Below are 26,226 nucleotides of genomic sequence, written 5' to 3' on the forward strand. Positions count from 1 at the left end.
CTATAGATTGGTAATCGTGAGTTTACCGCTCTGACCTGTGCGGGTTTACGATGATTATCATGCACAATCATCTTATTTTATTTACCATTTATCTAATCGCGGTGACTAATCATCAACAAGTTCATCGATAAGTTCTCGGTAAACGCCGATATCCATGATACCACCTTGAAATAGTCGCCGACAAATATCAGCTGCTTCATTGGTTATTTCTGGTGAATTATTTTCGGCACGTTTTCCCCCTATGAGAACTTCTAACCGTGACACGTCATTGATGATATTATCAGGACATAAACCAGATCCTGTTTTAGGTTCATCTTGAGGTGGTGGTTGCATTACCGGAGTAAGTACTTCAGTGGTGGCCGGGGGTAAGTCACCTTCTCGAAATCCATGTGGTGAATCTATCGGTGCAAATGTTATATCCGGTGCAGAAATTTTACGTAAAGGTGAAGGAATTTTCTTCGAGGAGGGTGATTTAAGTGACTCTTTAGTCCTTTTAATTTCCGACTTCAACCTTTGCTGCGGCGAAGAAGATTGCTGTTGTTCTATTTGTTGCAGAGGTGGAGGAAGCTGATACTGGGAGGACTCTCCTTGTCCTAGTTGTTCCCGTCTCCCTCTAAGTCTATTTACTTCTTCATTAAATCTTTTAAATTCTTGACCTCTAGCTTGTTTTTTATTGTAATATACGCGATATATCCATTTAATGAAATCATCATCACCTGTTTTTCCATAAAAGGGTTTTAAAAAATTAGATTTATCAGATATATTATCTAATATCATCTTAGGTAATTTCTCTCTTTCAGTTTTTCTAATTTCCTCAACAACTCCTTCGTTAAATCTTGCAATTAATTTTAAGCTTTCTCCTGCTGATTTGGATTTAGATGCAAGTTTTTTTCTCACATCGGCGACTTCAGTACGAAGTTCTCCAATACCTTCAAGTATTTCCTCACCAACAGGTGGAGGTTGAGCTGCAGCTATGTCAGTTGGAAGGTCTCGTAAAATCTTCTTTGCCTGTTTAGTTCTTCTTGCTATTTTTTCTGATACCGGAAGAAGATCCTCTTTAATGACTGTTGTAACTTTCTCAGTAGCTGCAGTGACGGGCTTAAACAGTTTTTTAGTGTCCTCTTCGTACTCAACTCGTGCTTCTTGCTGCGCTTGTAGATTTTTTCTAAATGAGTCTCTGACAGGAAGAAATTTTTTAATTGTTTCTAATCGTTCTCGTGCTGTTCTTGCAGTATGAGATTCTGGATGTATCATTTTATTATAACATAATAATTTAATTAATATCAGCAGAAGAGGAGCAGCAGAGAGGGTACCTACCAACGTTGGTCGTCAAAAAAATAAACAAGAATAAATAAACACGTAGAGTACTTTATTTTTTCAGCTACTATTTCGAACTGAGGTTTTATTAGTACAATCGTCCATTACAGAAATAAAACATCTCAAGGAAAAGTTCATTTGTAAAAATCTTGACCTTTCTACGAGATGTTTTTATTTGTTTGTTTTATTTGTTTTGTCGGAATTCTATGGTCTGTTCACCCTCTCTGCTGCTGTAGCAGACTTGAGTGTAAATTGTTTCTCCTCAGCTGGAATCAAATGACATGTTTTCCCCAAAAAAGTGACGAGCAAAGTAACCTATTTCATAAACCCCGATTTATGGCATGGACAGCAACTAATAGATGACAGCCTTGAATAAAAATCTAATACTCTTACCGAAAAAACTGGAGATACTTTCGCACTTATCATTATGTACCTGGTACTTTATTTACATGTACGCTATAATTAGTACAGCGTCAGTTTGTAAACGATATTGGTAGTAATTATTTGTCAATATAAACTTCTTTCAAATTTTGTCTAAAGGATGAATGTAATCGATGACAACTACCTTCTGGAACATTTGTGAGAAGATGGGGATTTTCTTGTTTTATTTATAAACTGCTTTCACTAATTTCTTTAAAGGAGGTTTTGGAAATAGTATGGATGTTAAATGAAAATTATGACAAATTTATAACCAATATAGGAAGCACCTATATGAAATATAATTTATTGCGAAAGTACATCAAAGTTCTCGATGCAGAACAGTACGTAAATTTCCGCATGTCTATATGAAGGTAAATGTACTGTTACGAATCTATTGACTTAAAAGAGCGAAAACTAGCAAGTTTAGTCAATTTTAAAAAAATATTTATTTCCCTTGAATATGAAGTGAAATTTAAAAACAACTTACGGTACAGTGAATTGAATCCTAAATAGTCTTAAATGTTCCATCACAAGTCCAAAATTATAGAGCATTCCGAAAGAATTCCAGTGATGTTCTGAATAAATTTCAATAAAGAATGTACTGATGTACCAATAACCAGAAATAGTGTTGATGTACTAAATCTTGATGTATCACAATTATATAATAAAAAATGTCTCTAAATGAATTCATAATAATCCAAAAAAGTGATTTAGTCAGAACATATGAATGATGACTTTGTAATTCCAAAGAAGAATTTACATAAATCCTATCAAATATTAACTGAATGCAGCTTCAAGTCTGATTCCACTCAAGATATTAAGATCTAAATAAATAATTCCAACGTAAACAAGCTTCATATAAAAAAATGTTTATTTCCAGAACAGTTTCAGTTGTAAACAAGGTCAGGTCTTTCAGTGAAATTTTAGGTAAATGTCAGGTAGACCAGGAATTCACCATGAGATAACCAATGTCCTGAACTCAATCCAAGTAAACGTGTTTATCTACAACTTAATAATTATCTTACAAGTAATAATTATCTTACAATCTAATCTACAGTGATAAACAGAAAAGCTAAGTAATATTTTGTTTATAAAATTATCGTTTCAATACAAAATTATAGACAAAAGCCAAAACACAATCCCAATTAAATTAACATAACATTATATGTAGTAGATCAACTGTTACGTATCATGTAGGTAAGCAGTTTTCTTATGAAAGAATGGCTAGGAACTTTAAAACATTGTTTGTTTGTTGTTTTTTTTTTTGTTATGCGTTTTGGAATGTATCCCTAGCCAAGCCAAGTACAAAAAAAAAAAAAAAAAAACCACAAAGCACTAAAAATTTAGACCATGAGGAATCCTGTCGCTCTGTATAAATGTAAGTAAAAGTGTCAACAGCCACTTCGGTGTTTGTCTATAACACAGCGGCAAAATAGTAAGTATAACTCGTTTTCGTCAAGTTACTACCTTTGCATGTCACTACAATTTCTCAATGAATATTCTTTCTCAAAACATCAATAATAAATCTAGCTACAACTCAAAACAGATGCCCAGATGTGGGTCAATACTCTGGAAAAACCTAATTGATACATGCTATTTGTCACCTACTCCAAGTGTGGCCTCGATACCAATGTATGAATCTTACTCTGAGAAAGAATTAAAAATAAAAAATAAAAAGTCGTTTATTTAAACTCTCACTGATTTCTGAATCAAGGTCAGGAACTAGATCAGTATTAGATACAATGTATCTACAAACTTGTTTACATCAAAAATAAAAAAGTCAGAACTGAATACTATTCTAGTAAATAAAGTTACCTTGCAATAGAAAGTAATGGAATAATAATATTTAAAAGTTGCAAACAATTACATTAAATCAAATATACATAACAATATATATATATATATATATATATATATATATATATATATATATATATATATATATATATATATATATATGCCACATCCATTAAAAATAACATGGTCTTTGAAGTGTTGGTATAAAGTAACTTGATATACCAGTAGTATTGGTATATCAAATTGTGATTTGCCTCGGCGTATGAATACGCACAATAAAGACGTTTTCATTGCTATTATACTCCCAAAAAAATGAATATGAATTTCTTGTAATATTACATTTAAAAAGGAAAAAAAAAACAAGAAAATGATTTTCTTGTAAAATATTTTTCTATAGAAACACATTTGTATACAACAAAAAACAAAAACAATACTCAACCCAGGAAATAAATATTGATGTTTCCAGTCTCTCCCTCTGGCAGAAATCAAACACTGCATCTCTGTGGAAAAAAGAAAGCAATGACATCAGATAAGGAGCAAGATGATGAAGCAACATTTAATCTACTAAAGTGTGAGTTAATTGGAGAGTTTGATAGAGACATGGCTTTGACAAGTGTAAATGAAAATGATCATTGTGTTAGGGAAGACAGATTTGTACACTATGAGCCTGATGATATACTGAAATTTATAGAAAGTAAGCAGAATGCAAACACTTTTAAAAAAGACACTTTTTGATGTAAGGCTAGTGACATAATTCTTGCAGTCAAAACATGAATTCAGAAATTTACACAAGATACACCCATCTGAATTGGATCAGTACCTGGCTTGTTTTATACTCAGTGTTAAGAGAAAAGATGGATCTGAGTTTGAACTGAACCGAACAGCTTAAGAAGCATCATCAGCTCTATTGATCGCCACCTTAAATTCAAGAAACATGCAAGTACTATCATGAGAGGAACGTACATTTTTGCATTAACAAGGGAAGCTCTTCTGGCTAGCCAAAAAGATTTAAAATCTAAAGGAAAAGGAAATAAACCCAATCGGAGTCAACCGATTACAGACGAAGAAATAAATGCCTTGTTAAGTAAAAAAAACTAATGGCGATGGATACACCTGAAGTCATTGTTAACACATTGTGGTTTAACAACTCTGTGCAATTCAGTTTGAGGGGAGTGACTGAACATTACAATCTGAAATGGGTGGATGTTACACTAAAGAAAGATGTGAATGGCCTCGCGTATCTTGAACTCAATGAAAGGCAGACAAAAACAAGAGCAGGAGACAATGTCAAGGACATCAGGGATATTAATCCGAAGATGTATGAAAACAAAAACAAAAAAAAAGAGAGAGAGAGCCTCTTGCTATCTACAAACGGTATGCTGAGCTGAGACCAGCAGACTTTTGTCAACGTGAAGATCCTTTCTATATTGCGAGCAACACTATGCCAATCTCAGCGACAAACCCAAAAAGGTTTAGGAAACAAGTCGGTGAAATTAACAAACTCGGATGCATCATGAAAAAAAATGAAAGAGAAGGCAAATATTACAGAAAGAAAAAAATTAACAAACAAAAGTAGCCGCAAGTACTTATTTCAGAAGTTAAGAGACAAAAACATTCCCCCAACTGATATCATGCAAATTTCTGGAATTAAAAAACATACAGTCTATTAACAGCTACTCAAACATTAGTGAAAAACAACAACAGACGTAATCCAATTACCTGAGCAACACCGGCCACCCAAATAATGATGATGTCAACCCCCACCCCCACAACAAAGAAATTTCCAACTGCACGGCAAGTTCCCAAACGTGTAATATTCAGCAGAATAAGATTATCAGCAACCCATTCTACGGATCAAACATCACCGTACAAAATATGTTTGTTATGAACCTAACGGAAAACATGAACGAGATCCCTAACTGGGTCAACTTCTTTTAACAGGCGAATTCTCAAACAGGGCCCACACAGCAGAAACGTAGTAGAATTATTGAAAGTGACACAATATATACAAATACATAACAATTTTATATAGTGCACACCAGTACACAAATATATTATTCCTTGCCTCATTTATTTCATACTGTGCATTTTATGAGACATACATTGTTTGTTGTTGTTAATCTGTATTTAAAATGTATCCAAATCTTTTCTTGCTTTTCTTTCCATACGATGCTTAAATTTCCCGCGAATGCCACTATTTTCAGTTGACATACAAGCCGAGAAAGAGAAAATAATCTCTCAAATGGACTTTCTACATTTTTGTGTATGTTTACATATAATTGCCAATTAAAAGCCCATATGCCATATTTTAATGGACTTTAAAAAAATTCAAATGTCAAGATAAAAGATTGCAAAATAATAGTTACAGAAGTCTGCAGTTCCACTTTACTGTGATTGTATCTTTTATTGCATTATATTCTTTATAATGTTGACTGGAGACTAGTTACAGTAGAGGTGATGTATGTAATCATTGATTGTACTCTGGGCATGTTTGTGTTTGCAGCAGTTTTGTCTCTCTATTTTATTTCATTGTCAATCTTGTTTGCTTTGGCTTTATTGTAACATTTTAATGGACCTGTTATTTTTGACATAAGCATATACCATTGCATAGTTTGCATCCATCATATTATTGGTAAAATATCAGGTGCCTTACTTGATTCCTCTAATAAAACGCATATTTCCATGCCAATTACAATGTTGATTAGTGTGCATCTTACATAAGTTTATATCAATCTTCGGGATAATTCTACATGCAAAACTCGATAATGTTATTTGTTGTCATTTTAATTTATATTCTGTGATCTAATTTATATCTCTTACTGGAAATTGGGTATTGGTATCAGTTTATTCTACATTACGTTGTGGTATCACATGGCATGGTTTTTGGGCTTGGTTTGTGCTTCTTTTGTGAACATGTCAATATGCAAACGTTTTATCTAGTCAATGACACGAACTTGCCTCCTTTAGTTCATTTTCATGTTATGAAGTTTCTGGCAAACCGTACAGAAATATATATTTTGTATTACAATATAAGAATAAAAGTTCAAGATGAAACTTTGTATGTACAATTTTAGATTTTTAAAATATTAAAAATCAAGCTTTTAAAGAAGACATGTTTCGAATTATCGAACAATTACTCATTTACTATGGAAAAATATACAAGTCTATCCAAAATGTATTCCAGGTGAGTTTAACCCAAATATTCAAACTATAAGATTCAAACGTGTATTTTACTATATATTGTGACCTAGAACTGAATCATTGTATTGTTTTGTGCAAACACACGCAATTCAAATGCAGTTTACCTCTTTAGTTCAAGTTAACTGGTGTACTAACGATCAAAAATGTCCATTCCACGATTGCTTGGAAAATGACGATTGCACATCAAATTACGGGAGATCTCCAGACATCTGGGAAAATTTTAAACATGAATGTGACATTCAGAATTTTATGATTTTTTTTTATTACTTGTAACATTTTGAAATTTATATTTGCAGAGCACTTGCGTTGTGTTAAATCTTGTGAATTCCATATAAACATTTAATTTATTTATTTTTCCTAGAAATGGGAAATTTAAATACAATGGCTTCACTCCTGACCATGGAACGAAAGGTGGTCATGAAGTGACTGGTCGTTATTAGTCTGACACAGGTACACTAAGTAAAAGTACCCATTTTGTAGATCCATCAGTAACAAATACACTACAGATTTAATAAAGTTCAGTATCCACTTGCTATGAGTGAGATGAATACAAATTGACAGCAAATAGAAAGGACAGATTCTGGGCAAAAATTGTTCTGTCTTGATGAATTTATTCAGTCAGATAAGTGGAGCGAGTCTTCACCTCGAGGGATCAGCCCAAAAGTTTACCTATATGTTAAAGATGTCTTTCATTACGGTCGTATCAGTTATCCATTTGATAATGAAATACATGTGACTGAAAGGACACATGTAAAATCGTTCAAATGCATGCGTTCTATAATAAATAAAGGTGGATTTAGATCAAAAGAAAAAGGTTGTCCTGGCATCGGTCAGATGACTTTAGTATGGTTTGGACTGAAAATCGGGGAAAACGAAATAGAGTTGCATGAAGGAAAACAGCAAAAATAGAGTGCAAGCTCTAATGCAAGATAAACCTGAACTGAAAGCTGATAGAATACTATCACAAACCGCTCTTAACCCAGCATTCCAGCCAATGTCAAGGTATGGACATTTTAAATTTACCATTGGAATGAAAGAAGTACTAAAAGCATACGCAACTCAGTTCTGTGCTAGTTTGGACAGGCCTGAAATTAGAAAGCTTGAGACATTCGCTTTCAAGCAGTAAACTATGCACGTGATTCTTGTCTGCTCTTCAAACACTCCCGACACTTACAAATGTCCTCTACTGTCTGACGACACCGTCATTCAATCAGATGCAATGTTGGAACCATGGACCTGGAAGCCACATTCCACTGGAATTCAGTATATATCCTTTCTTGACAGTGGCAAGCCATTGTTCCACTACATCAAATGGGAAAATGTCAGTTTTGCATTTTATGTACCAAAGAACTGTTGTCTGAAATTTATGATCTGGAAAGTAGTGTGTCATTGTCTATTGAAATAAGTAGAAATGGTAACATTTCAGGTGTTACTGGGGACATAAATATGACGCTTGACTTGATAGCGTCCATATAGGCCACTAAGAAGAAATCACTGGCGGATACGTTGATTAGCATGATTGCTGGTTATCTAACCGAAGAGAGTTTGTATGAGAAAACGATGGAAAGTTATTCTAATGAGGAATATGTACGTGTTAATCTAGGGCCGGTTGTACAGCGCGTAATAGAATTACTACCACCATTGGACTTCGAAGCACTGAATTGGAGTCCACTCACTCTATGGATGAATTCACTTACCAGACACAGCAAGGTACTACATGTCATACAGATATCCAGGATAAGGTTGTGACACGGCAGTAATTTCAATGAACCATGATGACCACAATGCCGCTTTATTCTTACGGAATAAACTCGAGAGAAAACAAATCATACATAGTATTATATACCCTGTACTTAAATTGCATACGCTATAAATATATAAAGTACATCGTTCGTTTGTAAACGCTATTTATAATAATTATTTGATAATATAAACTTTGATCAATCTTATCTAAACGAGGATGATGCCAATGATAACTATCTTCTGGTGTATGTGTGAGAAGCTGGGGCGTTTCATGTCTTATTTATAAACTGCTTTCAATGTGTTTAAAGAAGGTTATAAAATAGTATGGATATTTAAAGGAACCTATGACAAAAAAATAACCAGCATAATAAGCACCTTTATGAAATATAATTTATTGAGAAAGGAAATCAATGTTACATCTTCATGCACAACAGTATGTAAATCTTCGCATGTGTATTAGATAAAAGGTATATGTACTGTTACGACTCTATGGATTTAAACTAAATAATAAATAAAAGCGAAAACCAACAAGTTAAGTAAATGTCAACAAATAATTTATTTCCCTTGAATATCAACTGAAAATTTAAAAAGAACTTACAGCATAGTTAATAAAATCCTAAATAGTGGTAAAAGTTCTATTACAAGTCAAAAGTATAGAGCATTCCAAATATGAGTACTAGTGGTGTTTTGAATGAATTTCAACAATGAATGGACTGATATCACAATAGCGTGGAACAGTGCTGAGGTACTAACAGACTTGATGTATCACAATGATATAATCTAAAATATCTCTAAATGAATTGTCAATAATCACAAAATAGTGATTTGGTCCGAACGTATTAATGATTACTTTGTAACTCCAAAGAATAATTTAAATAAATCCTTTCAAGTATTAACTGAAGCACAAATAAAAACTGATTCCACAACAGATGTTAAGATATGAATAAATAATTATGAAGTAAACAACCTTAGTATAAAAAAGGTTTATTTCTAGAACATTTTCAATTGTAAACAAGGTCAGGTCTTTCACTTGAATTTTAGTAAAGAACATAGCAAATATCAAGTAGGTGTGCCATAAAACCCACGAAGGCTGCAAACAAATCCGAGAGTACGTTCTATTAGCTTGAATGGATGTTCACCAGATTTAAGCGAAATCCGCCAGATGCAATGGACATCCCCTTCACGTAGTGGACTCTTAAAACCTTGCCCCAGCTTCCACATCACCGGATATTGTGGATAATACGTAATCCACAATGCGCGTAATGTATATACCAGACAGAGTGGACAGTTCTATCCATGGATCCTTCCAGCGCGTTCATGGTAATATGAAGTGAAAGTATTTACCGCGAAAAAATATTACCATATCTCAGGCCTGAGTTAGAATCACAGTAGAGGACGAATTGAAAATTCTTAATTGTGTGGTGATATTCTTTCTCAACGAGCTTTTCGGTCTTCGGTAGGCTACTATTTGTTTGATGGGAGAATTAACAGTGTATCAAACGATCCACGATGGGCCAATATTATCTGGGTAATTTGAATTACTTTGGTATGTCAACTTTTTCCTTTATTTTCTATTTAATGAGGCTAATGGTTTTCTTTTCTTTTTCTATTCCCTTGTTGTTCTTTTTTTAGGGGTGGGGTGGGGTGGTTAGCGGCCTCAGATCTTTGTCGTGGTCTCGTTTCAACAAGTATTAATTCAACTTATCAGAACTTATATTAGAAGCGTTCACCGTCGGTAGGAGCGAATTCTGTGTATTTATCAGTGCCTGGTTGTACGGGATGCCCTGAATTCCAGTTGGATGGAAGTATGTTTATGTAGTCTAAGGCAGAGTTCTGTCGTGGATTTTAAGGAAGGATGTAAGTTGTTTGCTTTTGATATAAAGCCGTCCAGGTTTCCTCTTAAATGTTGCCAGTTAATATCTATGTAACAAATAATAAACTGTAACTATCAACCATGACAAACGTTTCACCTACAGCCGTCCGAAAATAATATTATTATAATATGGGACCATCTTTATAAACATGTCGGATCCATTGATTTATAGGTAGTCCTTTTCATTGAAAGAAAAGTTTTAAGTCTTCATATCAAACAGTTAAATTCAAGAATTCACCAGTGTTCATTTTTACAAACCCCAATCTTTCACCCATCCCTACCTTCCCATCACACAAAATCCAATTGCTTGGTGTGTGAAAATTTTAAGCTCAAAAAGTAAGTGACTCTAGATCTCAGGATTGCTCTGTCAAACATCATGTTTTCTCATGTTTCGCTTTCTCTCATTTTCGCACCTTTATGTTATTTACTATTGCGTCATTAGTGCGTTAATTTTATCGCTCGATCTCAATTTTGTTCTGGACCGCTTCGTGTCCTGGTCTTAGAGCATTCGCCTGGATTCTAACCCCGGCTGAGTCATAGAAAAGACTTTTAAAATGGTACTAACAGCTACCTCGCTAGGCGCTCAGCATTGATAGGTTAGTGTTTGGACTGGTCAGACTGGTGTCAGGATGTAAGCTGGTGTCACGCGTGTGTTATTTGGAATTTTAACGTAGTTTTAAAAAATTTTCAGTCATATCGCTACGAAGTCTGCAGTGTGAGTTTTTAGTGATGTCTACCACTGGGGCATCATGCCGCAGACATGTAGCATGATGTCCAACCCAGTCACATTATCCTGACACCAGGCCGACCAGTCCTAACACTAACCTCTTAATGCTGAGCGCCAACTGAGGCAGATGTTAGTACCATTTTGTAAGTCTTTGGTATGACTCGAGCGGAGATCGAACCCACGACCTTCCGTATCCGAGGCGGATGCTCTAACCACTAGGCCACCGGCGCGGTCGTCAAGCTCCCCACGGTCCACTTTGTAGAAACCTTACACAAAGTCCCCTCTTCTTGCAATAGGTACGGGTTGGCGGATTGTACCTTCTTTCAAGGTGTCCGCTTAATTTGGTTTACGTTATCTAGAGGTTGACCTCCCTCGATATTATTGCCCGGTTCGAGTAAATATAAATATAAGTGGTGAAATGTATAGGTGGAATATATAGAGATCTGACCAGATATATAGAACAAACCAACAGGAGCCCCCATACATGTAAACAAACAATTTAATTAATTACATAAAACAACTGTGAGAATTCTTTACATCAGGAATATACTTTGCTTTTAGATATAAAACTTTCACCGAATTACAACATAAAAAAACAACACACAAATATATTTAAATTAAATAGCCGATCTGTTTTACTGATAGATTTAGTTCATCATAGGATCCAGTGAACAATCGAAGTCAATGCCTTGTACGATTGCATAACCTGTTCCTTTGGTTCACTCCACTTCCACAACAGCTGTTCCTTCGACTTTCATCGGTCTTGCCTCTTTCGGTCATCGCTCTGTGCGTAGCACGTAGATTCACGGATACCTGGATCTCAGGATAAGTACCTCTCACTATACGTCTCAGAGACAGTCTCATAATGCGTCTCAGAATTAATACGTGCACCATACGTCGCAGGAGCTATTTTCTTGCTTTGCTTTCAACGTTCCTCGCTTCTACCGCCAAATTTGTTCGTCGATTTCCTTCGACAACAGTCCTCATGGACAACAGTTTTACGAGAGAATTTCTCCAAAATTTCTATCGGTTTTTCCTTACGCTTGGTTTTTTTTTTTTTTTTTTTGGTTTTTTTTTTTCTCTTGCAGAAAAGCTTAGACTGATTACAATTTTTGATGTGGCTATATTAAAACTAGGAAATTTAGTGTGGGAAACACGCACCGTATTTTGCGTAACCAATCAGGATTAAGTATATTTGCCGCCTTTTTCCAGAGGCACAAAATCTGGAATGAGTTTGACCTTCTACGTTGCGACTAGGTGTTAATGGAAATTCTCAATTTGTGACAGCTTTACTATGAAATCAAAGTTTACCGTGTCCCTAATAGTCCGTCTGGCTGCTGCATAAACAAATGCTTAATTAGGAATAAATTCTCCCCTCTAAAGGTCATTACCGATCATGGCATTATGGCGATTTTGATACGCACCTGTCCCCATAAATCTAATTGTTCTATGGTCTCACTCTCATGTGTTCTCCATAGATCGCCATAAATTTGCTCCTTCACACAAGATAATGTGACTGGGTGGGACATCATGTTACATGTCAGCGGTATGATGCCCAGGTGCTAGACATCACTATTAACTGCCACACTGTAGACACCGTAGCAATATGACGGGAAAATTGTTAAAGCTACGATAAAAATCCATATCACACACACAGTTTTGTTCATTGTTTTGATATATAACACATAAATTTTAACACTGAACTGCATTTATCGAACATGAGGTAAATTTCCTTTTCACCTCAGAGTACCACCCTAATATTAATCATGTGATACTTTTAAGATTAAATTCCTGTTTACCCACAAGGGCAGCCTGCCAGATCATATGAACATACCATTGATTGATCTTGGTATATTATGATTCACATTACATTGAAAACCATGGTCATAAAAATGCTATTAACATTTTACACCATGAAATTTATTTCAGCGTTATTTGTGAGTAAATGTTATTAGACTTATTTTTCTCAGAGAAAAAGAAGACTGTAACAAATTTAGAACGCGTTTTCATTAAGACTGAGACGAATTCTTGCTTGAAAACAATAATAAATACGGATCATGCAATAAATGTAATTATAACTATTCTAAAAGAATCCTACATTATAACACATTACAGATAATAATCCTACGTGTAGTTCAAAATCGGTTTCAACATAGAACTGGAGAAGAAAGAGATACAGTAAGCACATTTAAGACCTATCAGATGATAGGCGATGAATTATAAGACCATGAGCATGTCTAGACTCGTTGGACCGGGAAAAGATCTAAATTTAGAAATAAAATACCCTAACAGAATTTTCTAAATTTAGACCATTAGAAATCCTATTGCTAAGATGATAGGCGATGATTAGTAGGCCAAGACCATGCATAGACTTGTTGGAACGAGAATGGGCATCTAAATTTAGAAGTGGATATAGCCTAACATAACTTTCTAAATTTAGACCATTAGAAATAATATGGCTAAGATGATAAGCGATGAATTATAAAATTGCATGCATAGTCTCTTTGGACTAGGAATAAACATCTAAATTTAGAAATGGAAATAACCTAGCGCTACGTTCTAAATTTAGACCATTAGGGATCCTAACGTTAAGATGACAGGCGATGAATAATGAGGCCAAGAGCGTGCTTAGACTTGTTGTGCCGAGAACAGAAATCTAAATTTAGAAAACGAAACAGCTTAACAGAACTTCCTCATTTAAACCATTAGGAATCCCACTGAAGATGATAGGCGATAAAAAGTAAGTCACAAAAGCATGCCTGGATTCCTTGGACTGAGGATAAATATCTAAATTTAGAAATGGAAGTAGTCTTACAGAACTTTCTAAATTTAGACCATTAGGAATCCTATCACTGAGACGATAGGCGATACATATAAGTCCAAAAGCATGCCTAGACTCGTTGGACCCATATTAGGCCTCTACATTTAAAAATGGAAATACAGTAACATTTCTTTCTAAATTTAGACCGTTAGTAATCCTTTCCCTCGGTATAAATTTGGGTTGGAGATAAACAGTCGCTTAAGTATTTCTCTCCATTACAGTGGCGAAATCGTAAGTATAACTCTTTTCCATGTAGTTCTACCGTAACATGCCATTACAATTTCTCAACATTTTCATGATTTAGATTTGTACTACCCACACTAAACTCGGTCCAAATGTGTTTAACCACGCTTTGTATACGGTACTTTGTATTCTGTATTCTGGCAGCAAGTTGTAGTCACGTTGGGTTAAAATTTAACATAAATTTGAAATTTGCTGAACATATAGGAAAGGTGCCTTTTATAAATTTCACTTGAAATTTAATATCCATAAGCAAAGTAAGAAATAATGTAAATGAACGGTGACTTCATTACTTATGATATGGCAAAATAATCATAAAACCATAAAACAATAGTGTATTAAAACATAATTTTCACACAAATAATTTATAATATTTTCATGCCAACTCAAGAGTATCTTATCATTACCTACATTGATTATAAGACTTATTTTGGAGTCTGTTTTAATATTCATTCTCAAAAGTTGGACTCACCACGTCTTTTTTACTGTATTTCAGTTATGTTTGAGTAAAGGAAACCATGTCTCATTTAACTAGCATTACTATAATTTTACATTAAAAGCATTCAGCACCACGCTCACTCATAACGGGCAATTAGTTGTCAAACCGGTAATCTCTAATTATTAAAAACTCATACTTACAATATAAATAAAATAAAAAATTCTAATTTTAAAATGCGGATTTTAAAAGGTTACATAGTAAGTTTGTGATAGTATATTGTGTGCGACTGCATTCCATTGCGATACATTGGAGCATATATTTTGAAAATCATCGTTCGTTGATAGAAAAATTTACCTTACCTTCAAAATGTTTTTTCATTGTCTATTGTTCGGTATATAGACAACAATTCCTTACCTAGCTGATTAAATTCAAGATTCACCTGTGTCTGTTTGGATTGCAGCCGTCAACAACAACCCACCCACCCTCTATAACAAAGAAAAAAACAGATTTTCGGTATGTTTTGTTTTAAAGCTCAACATTAAGTTTGTTAGACACCATGGCTGCCGTGTCACAGATTTTTTTAATCTGTTGTCATGTTTATATTAAGTGTTAATGTGCCGTTGGTGCGTTAAGTGCTCGCTCGTTTGTATGTATCCCATAAATACCTCTCATTTCATTATCTTATCAAACTTGAGAAGACTGAGTAACGACTTTTGAATCATCATGTTCAAAACTGGTACTGAAGATTTCCATCAAACTTGCAACACGACTGCAAGTGTTATTGTCAGGACCATTGATTTACCGGAAATATTTAGTTCACGTCACAATGACGGAAAGTATAAACAGCCAGGCTTGATGTTTTTTAAATATCGATGCTTGCTCAGCGCTTCGATGGTAAAAACGCAAAGTTACAAAGTCAACGCAGAAAAGTCTAATTTCAAACCATAGAGATGTGTCAACATGAGAATCTGGTGATAGGCTATAAATTACAAGGTCAAAGACATGCTTCTGATTCCTCTCATGATAATAAAATCTAAATTTGACTGGAAATTCACTAACTTTCTACTCTGTGAAATTAAAATCTCGTGAATATGATCCGTAGTTGCAGCAACAACAAAAATAAACCCCACAACAAACAAACAACATAAAACAAAACCAGTACATACTTAGCTAGAACATATAAATAAAAATTACCTTATATTTCAAACATGGAAATTAATCTCTGACAATCAATGAAATATAAATCTTACCAAACGCCGTTCGCGTCTCTTTGAAGTTGTCGCCTTTATTCCTTGATAACAACGATAAACCCACTGTAATGAGTTGCATTTAGATTAAGGTCAGATAGTTTACAAAAAGACAAAAATGTAATTAACTGCGACATATTAGGCCAACCCGATCCTACTGCTTTCTTAAGTCACGTATACGATCATCCTATGAAAGTGAGGTAAATTTACGAAAAGGTTGTGGTAAGCGTGTTGTGCTGAAGAGAGAGTTTAATCTTCTAAACTTCGATTCATGAACAAGTTTGGTATATAATAAAAAGAAGACTTTCTTTTCCTACATTAATATGTGATATGTCTCATTGTGGTACCAAAAACGATATATTTTGACTAGTGGTTTCTATACTCGTTAAAATATCACATGTTTAGCACCACACGATGAACGTATTCGATATTAACGTAGGAAAAGAAAATAATCATCTCTCTCTCTCTCATTTCTGCGCACTTATGGTTTCCATCTCCAATAGTGAAGCAAAACGCTTACCAAATTCGACTGACTGACGAAAATAAATTACAGCAATGTATACCATTTGAAAAGAGACATTGGTCACCAGAATGTCCTGTTCAAAATAATATTAATTTTGGGCATACGGGATACCACTCCCGTGTTTTCATGACTCGCAATGTGTCGGCCTATTCTGCGCACAGCATGGAAAGGATGTAATGTTTATCCATCGTTCGACAGAAATGAAATACTTTACTTTCGTCTGTTTCTGTCAACGTTATAGTCGAGTAATTCGGTCAGGTTTATAGCTAGTTTTACAAAATTCAACTAAACAATGCCAATAAATGGCAAGAGATATTAATCAAACTAAACCGATCTTGTAAAATAAATTAGTAAAGTTCAACATTTTATACAACAACAACAAGAGAAAAAAACGCTATTATGTGGAATAGAAACAATAATGAATAGGATGTAATGTGTTCACAACGTCTTGTTTATTGAGAAGAATTACTAAAGAATTTATAAACAGACTATGCGCCGGGGAATTTCTTGAGAATCCCGGTCTAGCGGCATGTTGACACGTTGTGTAGCTGACGATATTGCACGTATGGGACAAGTTCTTGCAAAATTGGAAACTTGGATTAAGATGCAGAATGTTTTAAGGTATACATTTGTATCTGTTACATAATGTATTTATTTGTATGATTCTAAAAGATACATAGGAAACAGGATTTTCTGGGTTACATATTTAAGAAGGTCATGGAGTGGGTATTCATGTTGACATTTAGAAATCATATCTTCATATGCCTATCGAGTCTAAATGTAAGATATTTTTGTACACTTAAGTAAAGTATGATTGTTCTTTCTTGATACAAAATGGATTTTTGACGCAAAATAGCACGTGATCTAGTGTTTACAGCAATGACGTATCGCTGCACAGAATTACCAGACACGCAGAATTGGCCGACATGGTGATATGTGTGTGTGATGTGATGTGATTTGGATTTTTAACGTAGCTTTAACAATTTTTCAGTCATATCGCTACGATGTCTGCAATGTGGCAGTTTATAGTGATGTCTAGACCTGGGGCTTCATGCCGCAGACATGTAGCATGATGTCCCACCCAGTCAAATTATTCTGACACCAGGCCGACCAATCCTAACACTAACCTCGTAATGCTGAGCGCCAAGCGAGGCAGCTGTTCGTACCATTTTTGTAAGTCTTTGTAAGTCGGTCCGGGATCAAACCCACGACCTCTCGCATCCGAGGCGGACGCTCTAACCACTATGCCACCGGAACGTGTATATATATATATATATATATATATATATATATATATATATATATATATATATATATATATATATGCGCAGGTTTTTATGTTGTGTGATGCGCATTGTGTTTATATGTAAAAGTACATGTGTGCATAATTAAATATTATTAAGTATTATGTAAGAATTACAAAAATACATTTTACAAGTGTTCTTTACTTTGCGTTTTACATGAAACGCTTTTATTCCGTACCCTGTTTTGTCATATATCAGTTTGTATAATAAACTGATCGATAACTCACATGCCATCTACGTGTGGCTGCAGATTTCAGCACCAAAATGCATTGCTGTTATTTAAGATTACGAACAAAGACAACAGTTATTAGTAATGTCGGTCATATATGCACAATGATACAGTTACACTTCAATATTGCAATGATCTGGAGCGCCAAATTACAAATAAAGTTAACACAGTGAGGTGGAACAGGAAAGAAGAAAAGAGAAATATGTTGAAGATGAAACAGAACTAGCATTATATAACTATGTAGTTGTGATCTTCCATATAGGTAGAAAAATAAATAAAATAAAATAAAATAATAAGATAGTCTTGTGTATATTTCATTTCTTCTGTGGAATGCAGAAAACACGTATTGTGCAAGTTGAACCATGTTTCCTTGACTTCATCAAAAAATAGAAGATTTCTTCACATGGGACCGCTTCTGTGGCCTAGTGGATAGAGCGTCCTCCTCGGATGTGGGAGGTCGTGGGTTCGAAACCCAATGAAATATAAAAAAGGTACTAACATTGCCTCGCTTGGCGCTCAGCATTAAGAGCATATTAGGTTAGTGTTAGGACTAGTCGGTGTCAGGTTAATGTTACTGGGTGGGACATCATGCTACATGTCTGCAGCATGATGCCCCAGTGCTATACATCACAATAAATTGATCTGCTTCACACTTCGTAGCAATATGACTTACAAATTGTTAAAGGTTCATTAAAAATCCAAATCACACACATACACACACACACACACACTTCTCATGGGTGTTTTTTTGCTAACATTTCTAGTGTGAATCCGTTTTTAAGATCTACATAAAAAGGTGTGTGTCATTTTGACGTCCTTCCTTTATAGCTAAGTTATGAGCGAAACAACGGAGTGTTAATGCATTGTGTAGACGGCTAGGTAATTTTGTAGTTGTTTAAACTAAACGGAAAAAAAGTGTCATACAGTTTACTATAGGGATATGCCTTGTGTGATTTATTGAAGGCTGAATTCTAGTCCTGAATTAAATCGTCCTTTAGACAATGGCTAAAATTCAGCAAAAATACTTTGTTTGTATCTCCTACATCATGTGCAGATCAGCTATAGCCGAATCCATATCTGAATAGTATGTTTATGACTTTCGAAATCCACGAAAACTGGAAAAGGAAAAAAAGATTTGCTATTTAGATTTCAGTATTTCCCAAGAATTTGCTGGGATATTAAAAAATAAGAACAGAAATGGAGAAAATATACAATACCAAGAGGACATGTTACCAAAGACAACGACGAAATTAAAGCTGTCCTTGGACATAGTATAGGTGACGATATCACAGTCGAAATGAATGGCCTATATTGGTGAACACAAACAGATATTTTTAAGGTGAACAACAAGTGTCCCTTCAATTTTGCAGCTAACATCACCAGGCACTATGCAGGATCTTTCGAAGTATCATGATAAAGATTTCAAGCCAATAGCCAATTTTCGTTTGCTATAAATTATGACTTCAGAATCATTCATTTTATGTACTGCACTGATTTACAGACTTCTAAAATAACAGGACAAGAATATAAACTAGCAAACGATTGCAATGAGAAAGGAATAATACAGTTCTGATTATCTGAGTTCTCTTTTAACGCCCTGCTAATAAACTGAATAGTATTTAAACGAGAAGGAAATTAATTAAATGTAGAACAGAAAGTAGCTAGAAAACAATTTAATACGTACATAAATGGATTTATATATTCTGTATCCAATGAATTTCCTGAAGACTATGTTCCAAAAGTATTAATCCTTTTCTTAAACTGGAAATGTTTGCTACAAACGAAGATAACACAATTGCTTAACAATATACGAACTAGAAGAAATACAGCCACATTACAAAGTATTTACAAAATGTCACATGAAAAAGAAAACTAGAATTAGAACAGAACACTAGTCCTACAAAGTAAAACATTTCAAATAGAATACAAAGGTAACACAGAGCAGAATTTTCAATTAATACAGGAATACATCGATAACAGGTTATTTATATTCTGTAAGATGAAAAAGAACATTTACAAATCTTTGGAATGAATAGTGGAAACTACAGAATTTGTAATGTTGACATCTGCGCGGGAAAATTACACGAGGAAAATTGGTTGGTATTGGCATTAATATTTTTGTAGGAAATATGATTATTGGTGTTTAATGTTATCCTAAACTTTTGAGTGGCTTTGTGATTTTCGGAAATTTGAAAATGGTGGCGGTTCAAATGTGATGGAGGACAAGTGAGTTTCTTTATAATTTTTAGAAGCTTGTATGTTAAAGCCTCTTAAAACTGGATGAGCAGATGGTGTTTTGGGAATTTTATCTAAATGATTGAAACTGGTTGCAACAGGCCTAGGATTTGTAATAAAACTTTCAGTGATAGCGGGGTGGCTGGGTAGCATTGTTAAGAATTCTGAACATTTTGAAAAGTGTTTGGCTGAAAACTCTTAATGAAATTTCAAGAGTGAGTGGACTATGATTTCTTTTAGTTATATGTGGCAGAAAAATTGCAGAGTGTCACGTGTTTCTTCTTGAAAACAATGTAAAAGAAAACATCTTTCAACTGGGCTTTGCGTGAACGTGAAAGAATGATTATAGTGAGACTTTTATTCTCTTTTATGTTTGTTATTTGCACAATTTTTTTATCCCACCATTGTGTTATTCGTATATTGGTTGGTTTACCTATATTACAAATATCTTTTAGTGTTTTCTTCGTAACATAATCTGATTGCCATCTCACAATTTGTATCCATGGCAGTGTTCAAGAAACATATCTTGTTTGATTTCTTTAATACATTTCTTGTTCTTAGATCGAGTGCCCCGTTGATTAGCTATCTCACATGTACTCATGTGATATAGAAAAATTTACCAGTCTGTCAAACGACTTTTACTGATTTCTTTTAACCGAAGTATAAAATATGTACAATCCAAATGTATCTTTCTCTTTAAAATGGTTTCAAGAGACCATTTTAAGATCTGACCTAGAATAGAATTTGTTTGTTTCGTGCAAATATGCGCAGTTTCAATGTTGCTTACCTCAGTTATTCACGTTAATCAAAGCACTATCTACCTACATTGTACTTCTTCCCAAGGAAGCTTGTAAATTTACAATTGCAGACGAAATTACTGCAAACTTCCAAGCATCTGGGATTAATTTTATTTATGAATGTGAAATTCAACGTTTTCCGACAAATTTCTATTGTACATTTACTGGACATCTGCTTATGTTAAATATGATGAATTCTGTATAAATATTTCATTTCTTTCTTTTTCATAGAAATGGGCAATTAAATACAACGACCTCTCTTCCCGGTCATTGAACGAAACATACCTGTAAAGTGACTGATCCTTATTAGTTATACTATTTACTACTGATCTGTTATGGCTTCGATGAATAAAGGGTGGCAGAAAGTACCACGAACTGATCGTGTGCAGGAATATTTCATGATCGGCGAATTTATTCAGTCCGATAACTGGGAAGGATCTTCTCCTCCAAATTTCGTCCCAAAAAACTACCCATATTTTAAGGATTGTATTGAATTCTGCGGGAACAAATATGGAAGAGATATCAATAACGAAATACGTGTGACTGAAATAACACATGGGACATCATGCGAAAACATGCTTTCTATCATAAAGGATGGTGGATTTAGACCGGACACAAAAGATATTCCTGGCATTGGATGCATGGACTTAGTATGGTTTGGACTAAAGATCAGGGAAACAGAAATAGATTGTGTGAAGGAGAACTACAAACAGTGCGCTCGAGACCTACTGCAAAATAGATTTTCAATGGAGACAGTTGATAGTGTAATTTCTCATTTTGCTAGTACAGCTCCTTTCCAGCCCATGTCCAGGTATGGAAATTGTAAATTTACCCTCAGCATCCAAGAAGTACTCTATAAATATCAAATGCAGTTCTGCGAAAGTCCATTTGGTTATGCTATGCCAGAGATAAGAAAGCTCGGGACATTTGCTTATAAAATGGAAACTATGCACGCGATTCTTGTCTGCCCACCAGGCACCTACCGCACTGGCCAGTGTCCACTACTGTTCAGTGATCCTATCATTCAACCAGATGAGAACTTTGGAACATGGATATGGAGACCACATTCTACTGGAGACCAGGGAGTTTCCGTTACACTATGGGGCAACGTATTCACATTTGGTAATAGATGGGAACATGTCGTTTTTGCATTCTACGTACCTGAGGGACGTTGCCTACACATTGATAATCTGAATGAGCATCTGTCGCTGTGTCTTTGGCAACATATGAACTACAGCATTTCTGGTGTAAACGTAGCCATAAATAATATGCTTGAATTGATAGCACGTGAGGAGCACACTACCAGAAAATCACTGGCCAATATGTTGATACGCATGATACGTGGCTATTTTGACGAAATGCGTCTATATCATAAAACAATAACTTCAGGTTTAAGTAAGGAAAACTTACATATTGATCGAGAGTTGGTTGTACAGGGGTTAAAAGACCTTCTACAAATGGAATTTACAGGCTTAAACTGGTCGCCGCTCAGTGGTTGGATAAATCCAGTTTCAAGACTTACACATTTACCACTTTTCTACTAAAATCTCCAGAAACAATACTTGCATTCAGCTGATGCAATGGCAGCAGAGTAATTCATTCATCACGTGCGATTAAAAAAGATGATTAAATAGTGTGGAATGATAAACATTTGTGGAATCTTACCAAACAAGTAAGATAATGCAAGAATGTTTTTCATATTGCAATGGTTTTAAAATTAGGGTAGGCAAGTGGGTTTTTGATAAATATCATATAAATGTAATGTGATATTTTTTACCATAGGGGAAAAAGTGCTAAGGTCGGCAGTGAGAAACAAGGAGCATCGGCCGACTCGAAACAAGTGTTTGATGCCCCGGTATTGCATATTTAATTTGTATTGTTAATCTTTTCTCCATCATTGTGTGTTCTGCTTAATTGCATTAAGTTGTTGACCTTCTTCGAAATCAGGTACCCTATGCTTTTGATGGGATGTTGATGTGATTTTTATTTTGTAAAGAAATATTGGATAGTTAATATTTTTCTAAGAGTGTGGGTTAAATATTAATATTATTATCAATTAGAAGTATGCATGTTTATCTTGGCGTGAGTCTTGGATATTGGAATCCAAAAATTACATAGCATCATGATGTTTACCACTTTCTTTATTTAATTTCTGTAACAGTTTATCTAGTTGAGAACTTATAATGTTCTAGAATGGTAATTTCATCAAGTCATATTATTTCGAGAAAATGCTAATTGTGACCTTTGCCAAGTAGAGGGTTTTATAATCTTGTTTACTTGCTGAATTACTCATTCTTGCTTCAACATCTTTTCAATACTGTAAGTTTTTTTTCTTCAAATTGTCACTTTGTATTCTAAGGAAATAAATTAGTTCTTGAATTTGACAAAACTTGTTGGCTTTCGCACTTTTTATTACTTAGCATAAGACCATAGTCAATTACTAAGAGCAAACGTCAATGAGTGAAGTGTTAGTGAATTTTCATGATTATATGATTTACTTTTGGTGAATTCAGGTTAGAGCCGCATGAGTGTCCCTGTCGCACCATAGGCCCTATTCAAATCTAATGATGTACCTTGGTTGTGTGACTACAGGTGCAGTATTTATGGTTGAAGACTGGATAATTACACAATGGAATAAACAAGAAGAGACTCGGCAGATACCGTTATGTCGCCATGGTGGCAAATGTGATGCACTTTTACAGGCGCAATGTGCCTCGAAACCATGAATTCACTGGCATAAGGTTACGTAGTTAAACTAATTCCCTGTGTTTATGGAAGTTGTATAGTTTTACAGCGTGAAATACGGAAGGTTGAAGATAAACCATACAGATTTGCTATCGTAATGCAATCCGATAGTATTTTATGTTTTATGTATAGATAGTTTAAGGAGCCTCCTAAAAACTAGTCTCTGATTAAATCAAGAAAGAAAAGATTTCAAGTTACCGAAACACAGAAAATAAAACTGCGAATTCAACAAAATGAAACCAACGCATGTAATTGAAGGCCCGTAAAGAAAATATCTGATTGTAGGACGTGCAGTGTATCCCCCTGGGGTGTAAAATTGAGGGTACAAAAAACCCTTTGGTGTCAAAACTGGGGGTCAAATAAAAAATGTGGGGGTCAAAAATGTACTGACACATTTTCATACGACTCATACTTTTTCAGCTTGAATTAGGATATTGCAACATGCACTACTCTCTCTCTCTCTCTCTCTCCATACAAATACACCAACATGCACAATTAACAAAGAAATGTATTGTCCATTCAAAGAATAATTTTATTAGTTCATTTTTCTTTTAAAGTCGTACTTTTAACAGTCTCCTAACAATATTATAGCCCAACACATTACATATAAGCCAATACAAAAAGTCAAATAAATCTTTTTAACTAAATGGGAGTTAATTTACTGCCTTTAATCAAATGTGTACTATCATAGGTTTCATCGTACTTCGTCCTAGAACACATTTATCCAAATATCAAGGAGGATAATGATTCATCTTCTTTCTAATAAGTTACACTTGAACTTTAAGATCTTTCTTTTATTGCAGTAAAAGTTAAAAACCAACAAAATCTGCAATGACCTGCTGACTTTGTAATCCAAAATAACGCATTTGTCTCTGCAAGTTTACTGATTTCTATGTTGTGAAATAATGTCTTAGGTTATAAAGTGTTCTCCAGATATCTTATGGCGAACGAGGGCCTATTTTTAAAAATTCTAAAATCCTGTCACGAAAGGATTATTCACTATCAATGGGAAATGCAACCGGGTTGGCTTTGTCTGTAAACTCCACTTCGTTGTTGTAGAAACAATGCCTGATTGATTTGATACCTTGCTGTGAATTCGCAGTTTGAAATCAATATCTTGAACATCTGCGTTAGATATTCTAGATTTTCCAGTTTGATCTTAGAATGTCACGACCTCACCCTGCCCTGGTCGACGCCAACAATAACCCATCTGATTAACTCAGTCAAATCCGATTTGGTGGCAAACACGCTTAGATACGCATAAGCGCTGCGTCGGACTAAGCAGCATTTGTAAAAGTTAATATTCATTTCGTATACAATTAAGTGTACTTTCTAAGTTAATAGTGTAAAATCAACAAGCCCACATGGTGTTGGTGAGCGCTTGAGAACATGCATTGTTCAACGAAACGATGTTCACATCTTGGCCGTGTTTGCAACGGCAGCGTCGAATAAAACAGTGGATGTCGTCCAGTTCCACCGCCTCGGGTTAAATAATCTGCAACTTCAAGTGATAGTGTAGTCCAGTACTAGTCAAAATATTAAAAAATGTGTTACAGCGTTTATGACCGAAACAATCATAGGACCTTTTGTTGTTGTTGTTATTGAACCGGTCTATTGCATTGACGTCACCACTTACTTTGAGAGCTTTAATGTCACTGATATGTTCTTTTGTTTAGCGGCATTATGTTAAGTTTTGTTTGTGTTAACCACACGAGAATAAATCCAGTTATCTTTCCCGGAGAAAGCCTCACTGTGTACCTGGAACCGCCTTTGGTGAAGCTCGAGTCACTAATGGCCATAGTCATTTTAGAAGCAATTGAAACGGCTGCAATTCAGATTTTTTAACCAATTCACAACAGCAGTTTTGATGCTATCAAGGACTCGCACTGCAACTTGTTCAGCGACTGGTGCAATGTCAGGCGCAATATGGTGACCAGAATAAGCGTATGATTCTTTTGACCTCTGTAATATCATTAATGTCTTCAGCCAAACCGAAAATTGTTCTTATCGACGACCGTGTTATGTCAACCGCGTACAATATTATTACTGAGTCTTTGACAGTCATTGATAAAATCCTCCGTCAGATCGTACAATTGTTGGATTCGAGCGCGGGGGTAGTTCAATATCATTCCAGGTGGAGTCAATCACCGAAAATACAAACGAATTATTCGGTTGAAGAACCCCAAATGGTCACGATCGGATGTCATGGCAACTATAATACACGTGCAATGATGCTAGTACAATATCAAGTGTGCGGGGAAACTCCCTGGTAATTGGTTTAGAGAAAGTCCCGTCAAATTCTGATTGCGTTGGCGAATCAAGTTCGTCAATAGTAGGAGATTCATCAGCTGTAGAAAAGAAATCAATGGTCGCTAATGAATGTCTTTCACGTCTATAGAGCTTCGGTAAATTCTTTCAGTAAGTCACATCATGGTCTGTTGTCCGTCAACCGCGAAATCCAGTACAGGCTTTCCTACGTTAACCATCTCGTAATCAAATTCCTGGATCCAGCCGGGCCAGCGATGAACTTATGAACTGAGTTTGAGTGGTCTAGGTCTTGCCTGCGCA

General features: G+C 35.0%; 1 protein-coding gene across 2 annotated transcripts; it reads left to right on the forward strand.

The window, feature by feature from the left end:
- Positions 1–14,018: 14,018 nt before the first annotated feature.
- LOC149796533 (uncharacterized) lies at positions 14,019–23,302 on the forward strand. 2 transcript variants are annotated; one of them, XM_089961225.1, is made up of 2 exons: positions 14,019–14,130; positions 21,145–23,302. In XM_089961225.1, the coding sequence occupies exon 2, from the start codon at positions 21,249–21,251 to the stop codon at positions 22,455–22,457; it is 1,209 nt and encodes a 402-aa protein (XP_089817351.1). In that variant the 5' UTR covers positions 14,019–14,130; positions 21,145–21,248; the 3' UTR covers positions 22,458–23,302. The 2 variants fall into 2 exon arrangements, with proteins under 2 accessions (XP_089817351.1, XP_089817352.1); XM_089961226.1 differs by lacking the exon at positions 14,019–14,130 and adding an exon at positions 15,061–15,091.
- Positions 23,303–26,226: the final 2,924 nt, after the last annotated feature.

This window comes from Sinohyriopsis cumingii, chromosome 6 (genome assembly GCF_028554795.1).
Source record: "Sinohyriopsis cumingii isolate HCF-2022 chromosome 6, ASM2855479v2, whole genome shotgun sequence".
Taxonomy (NCBI): domain Eukaryota; kingdom Metazoa; phylum Mollusca; class Bivalvia; order Unionida; family Unionidae; genus Sinohyriopsis; species Sinohyriopsis cumingii.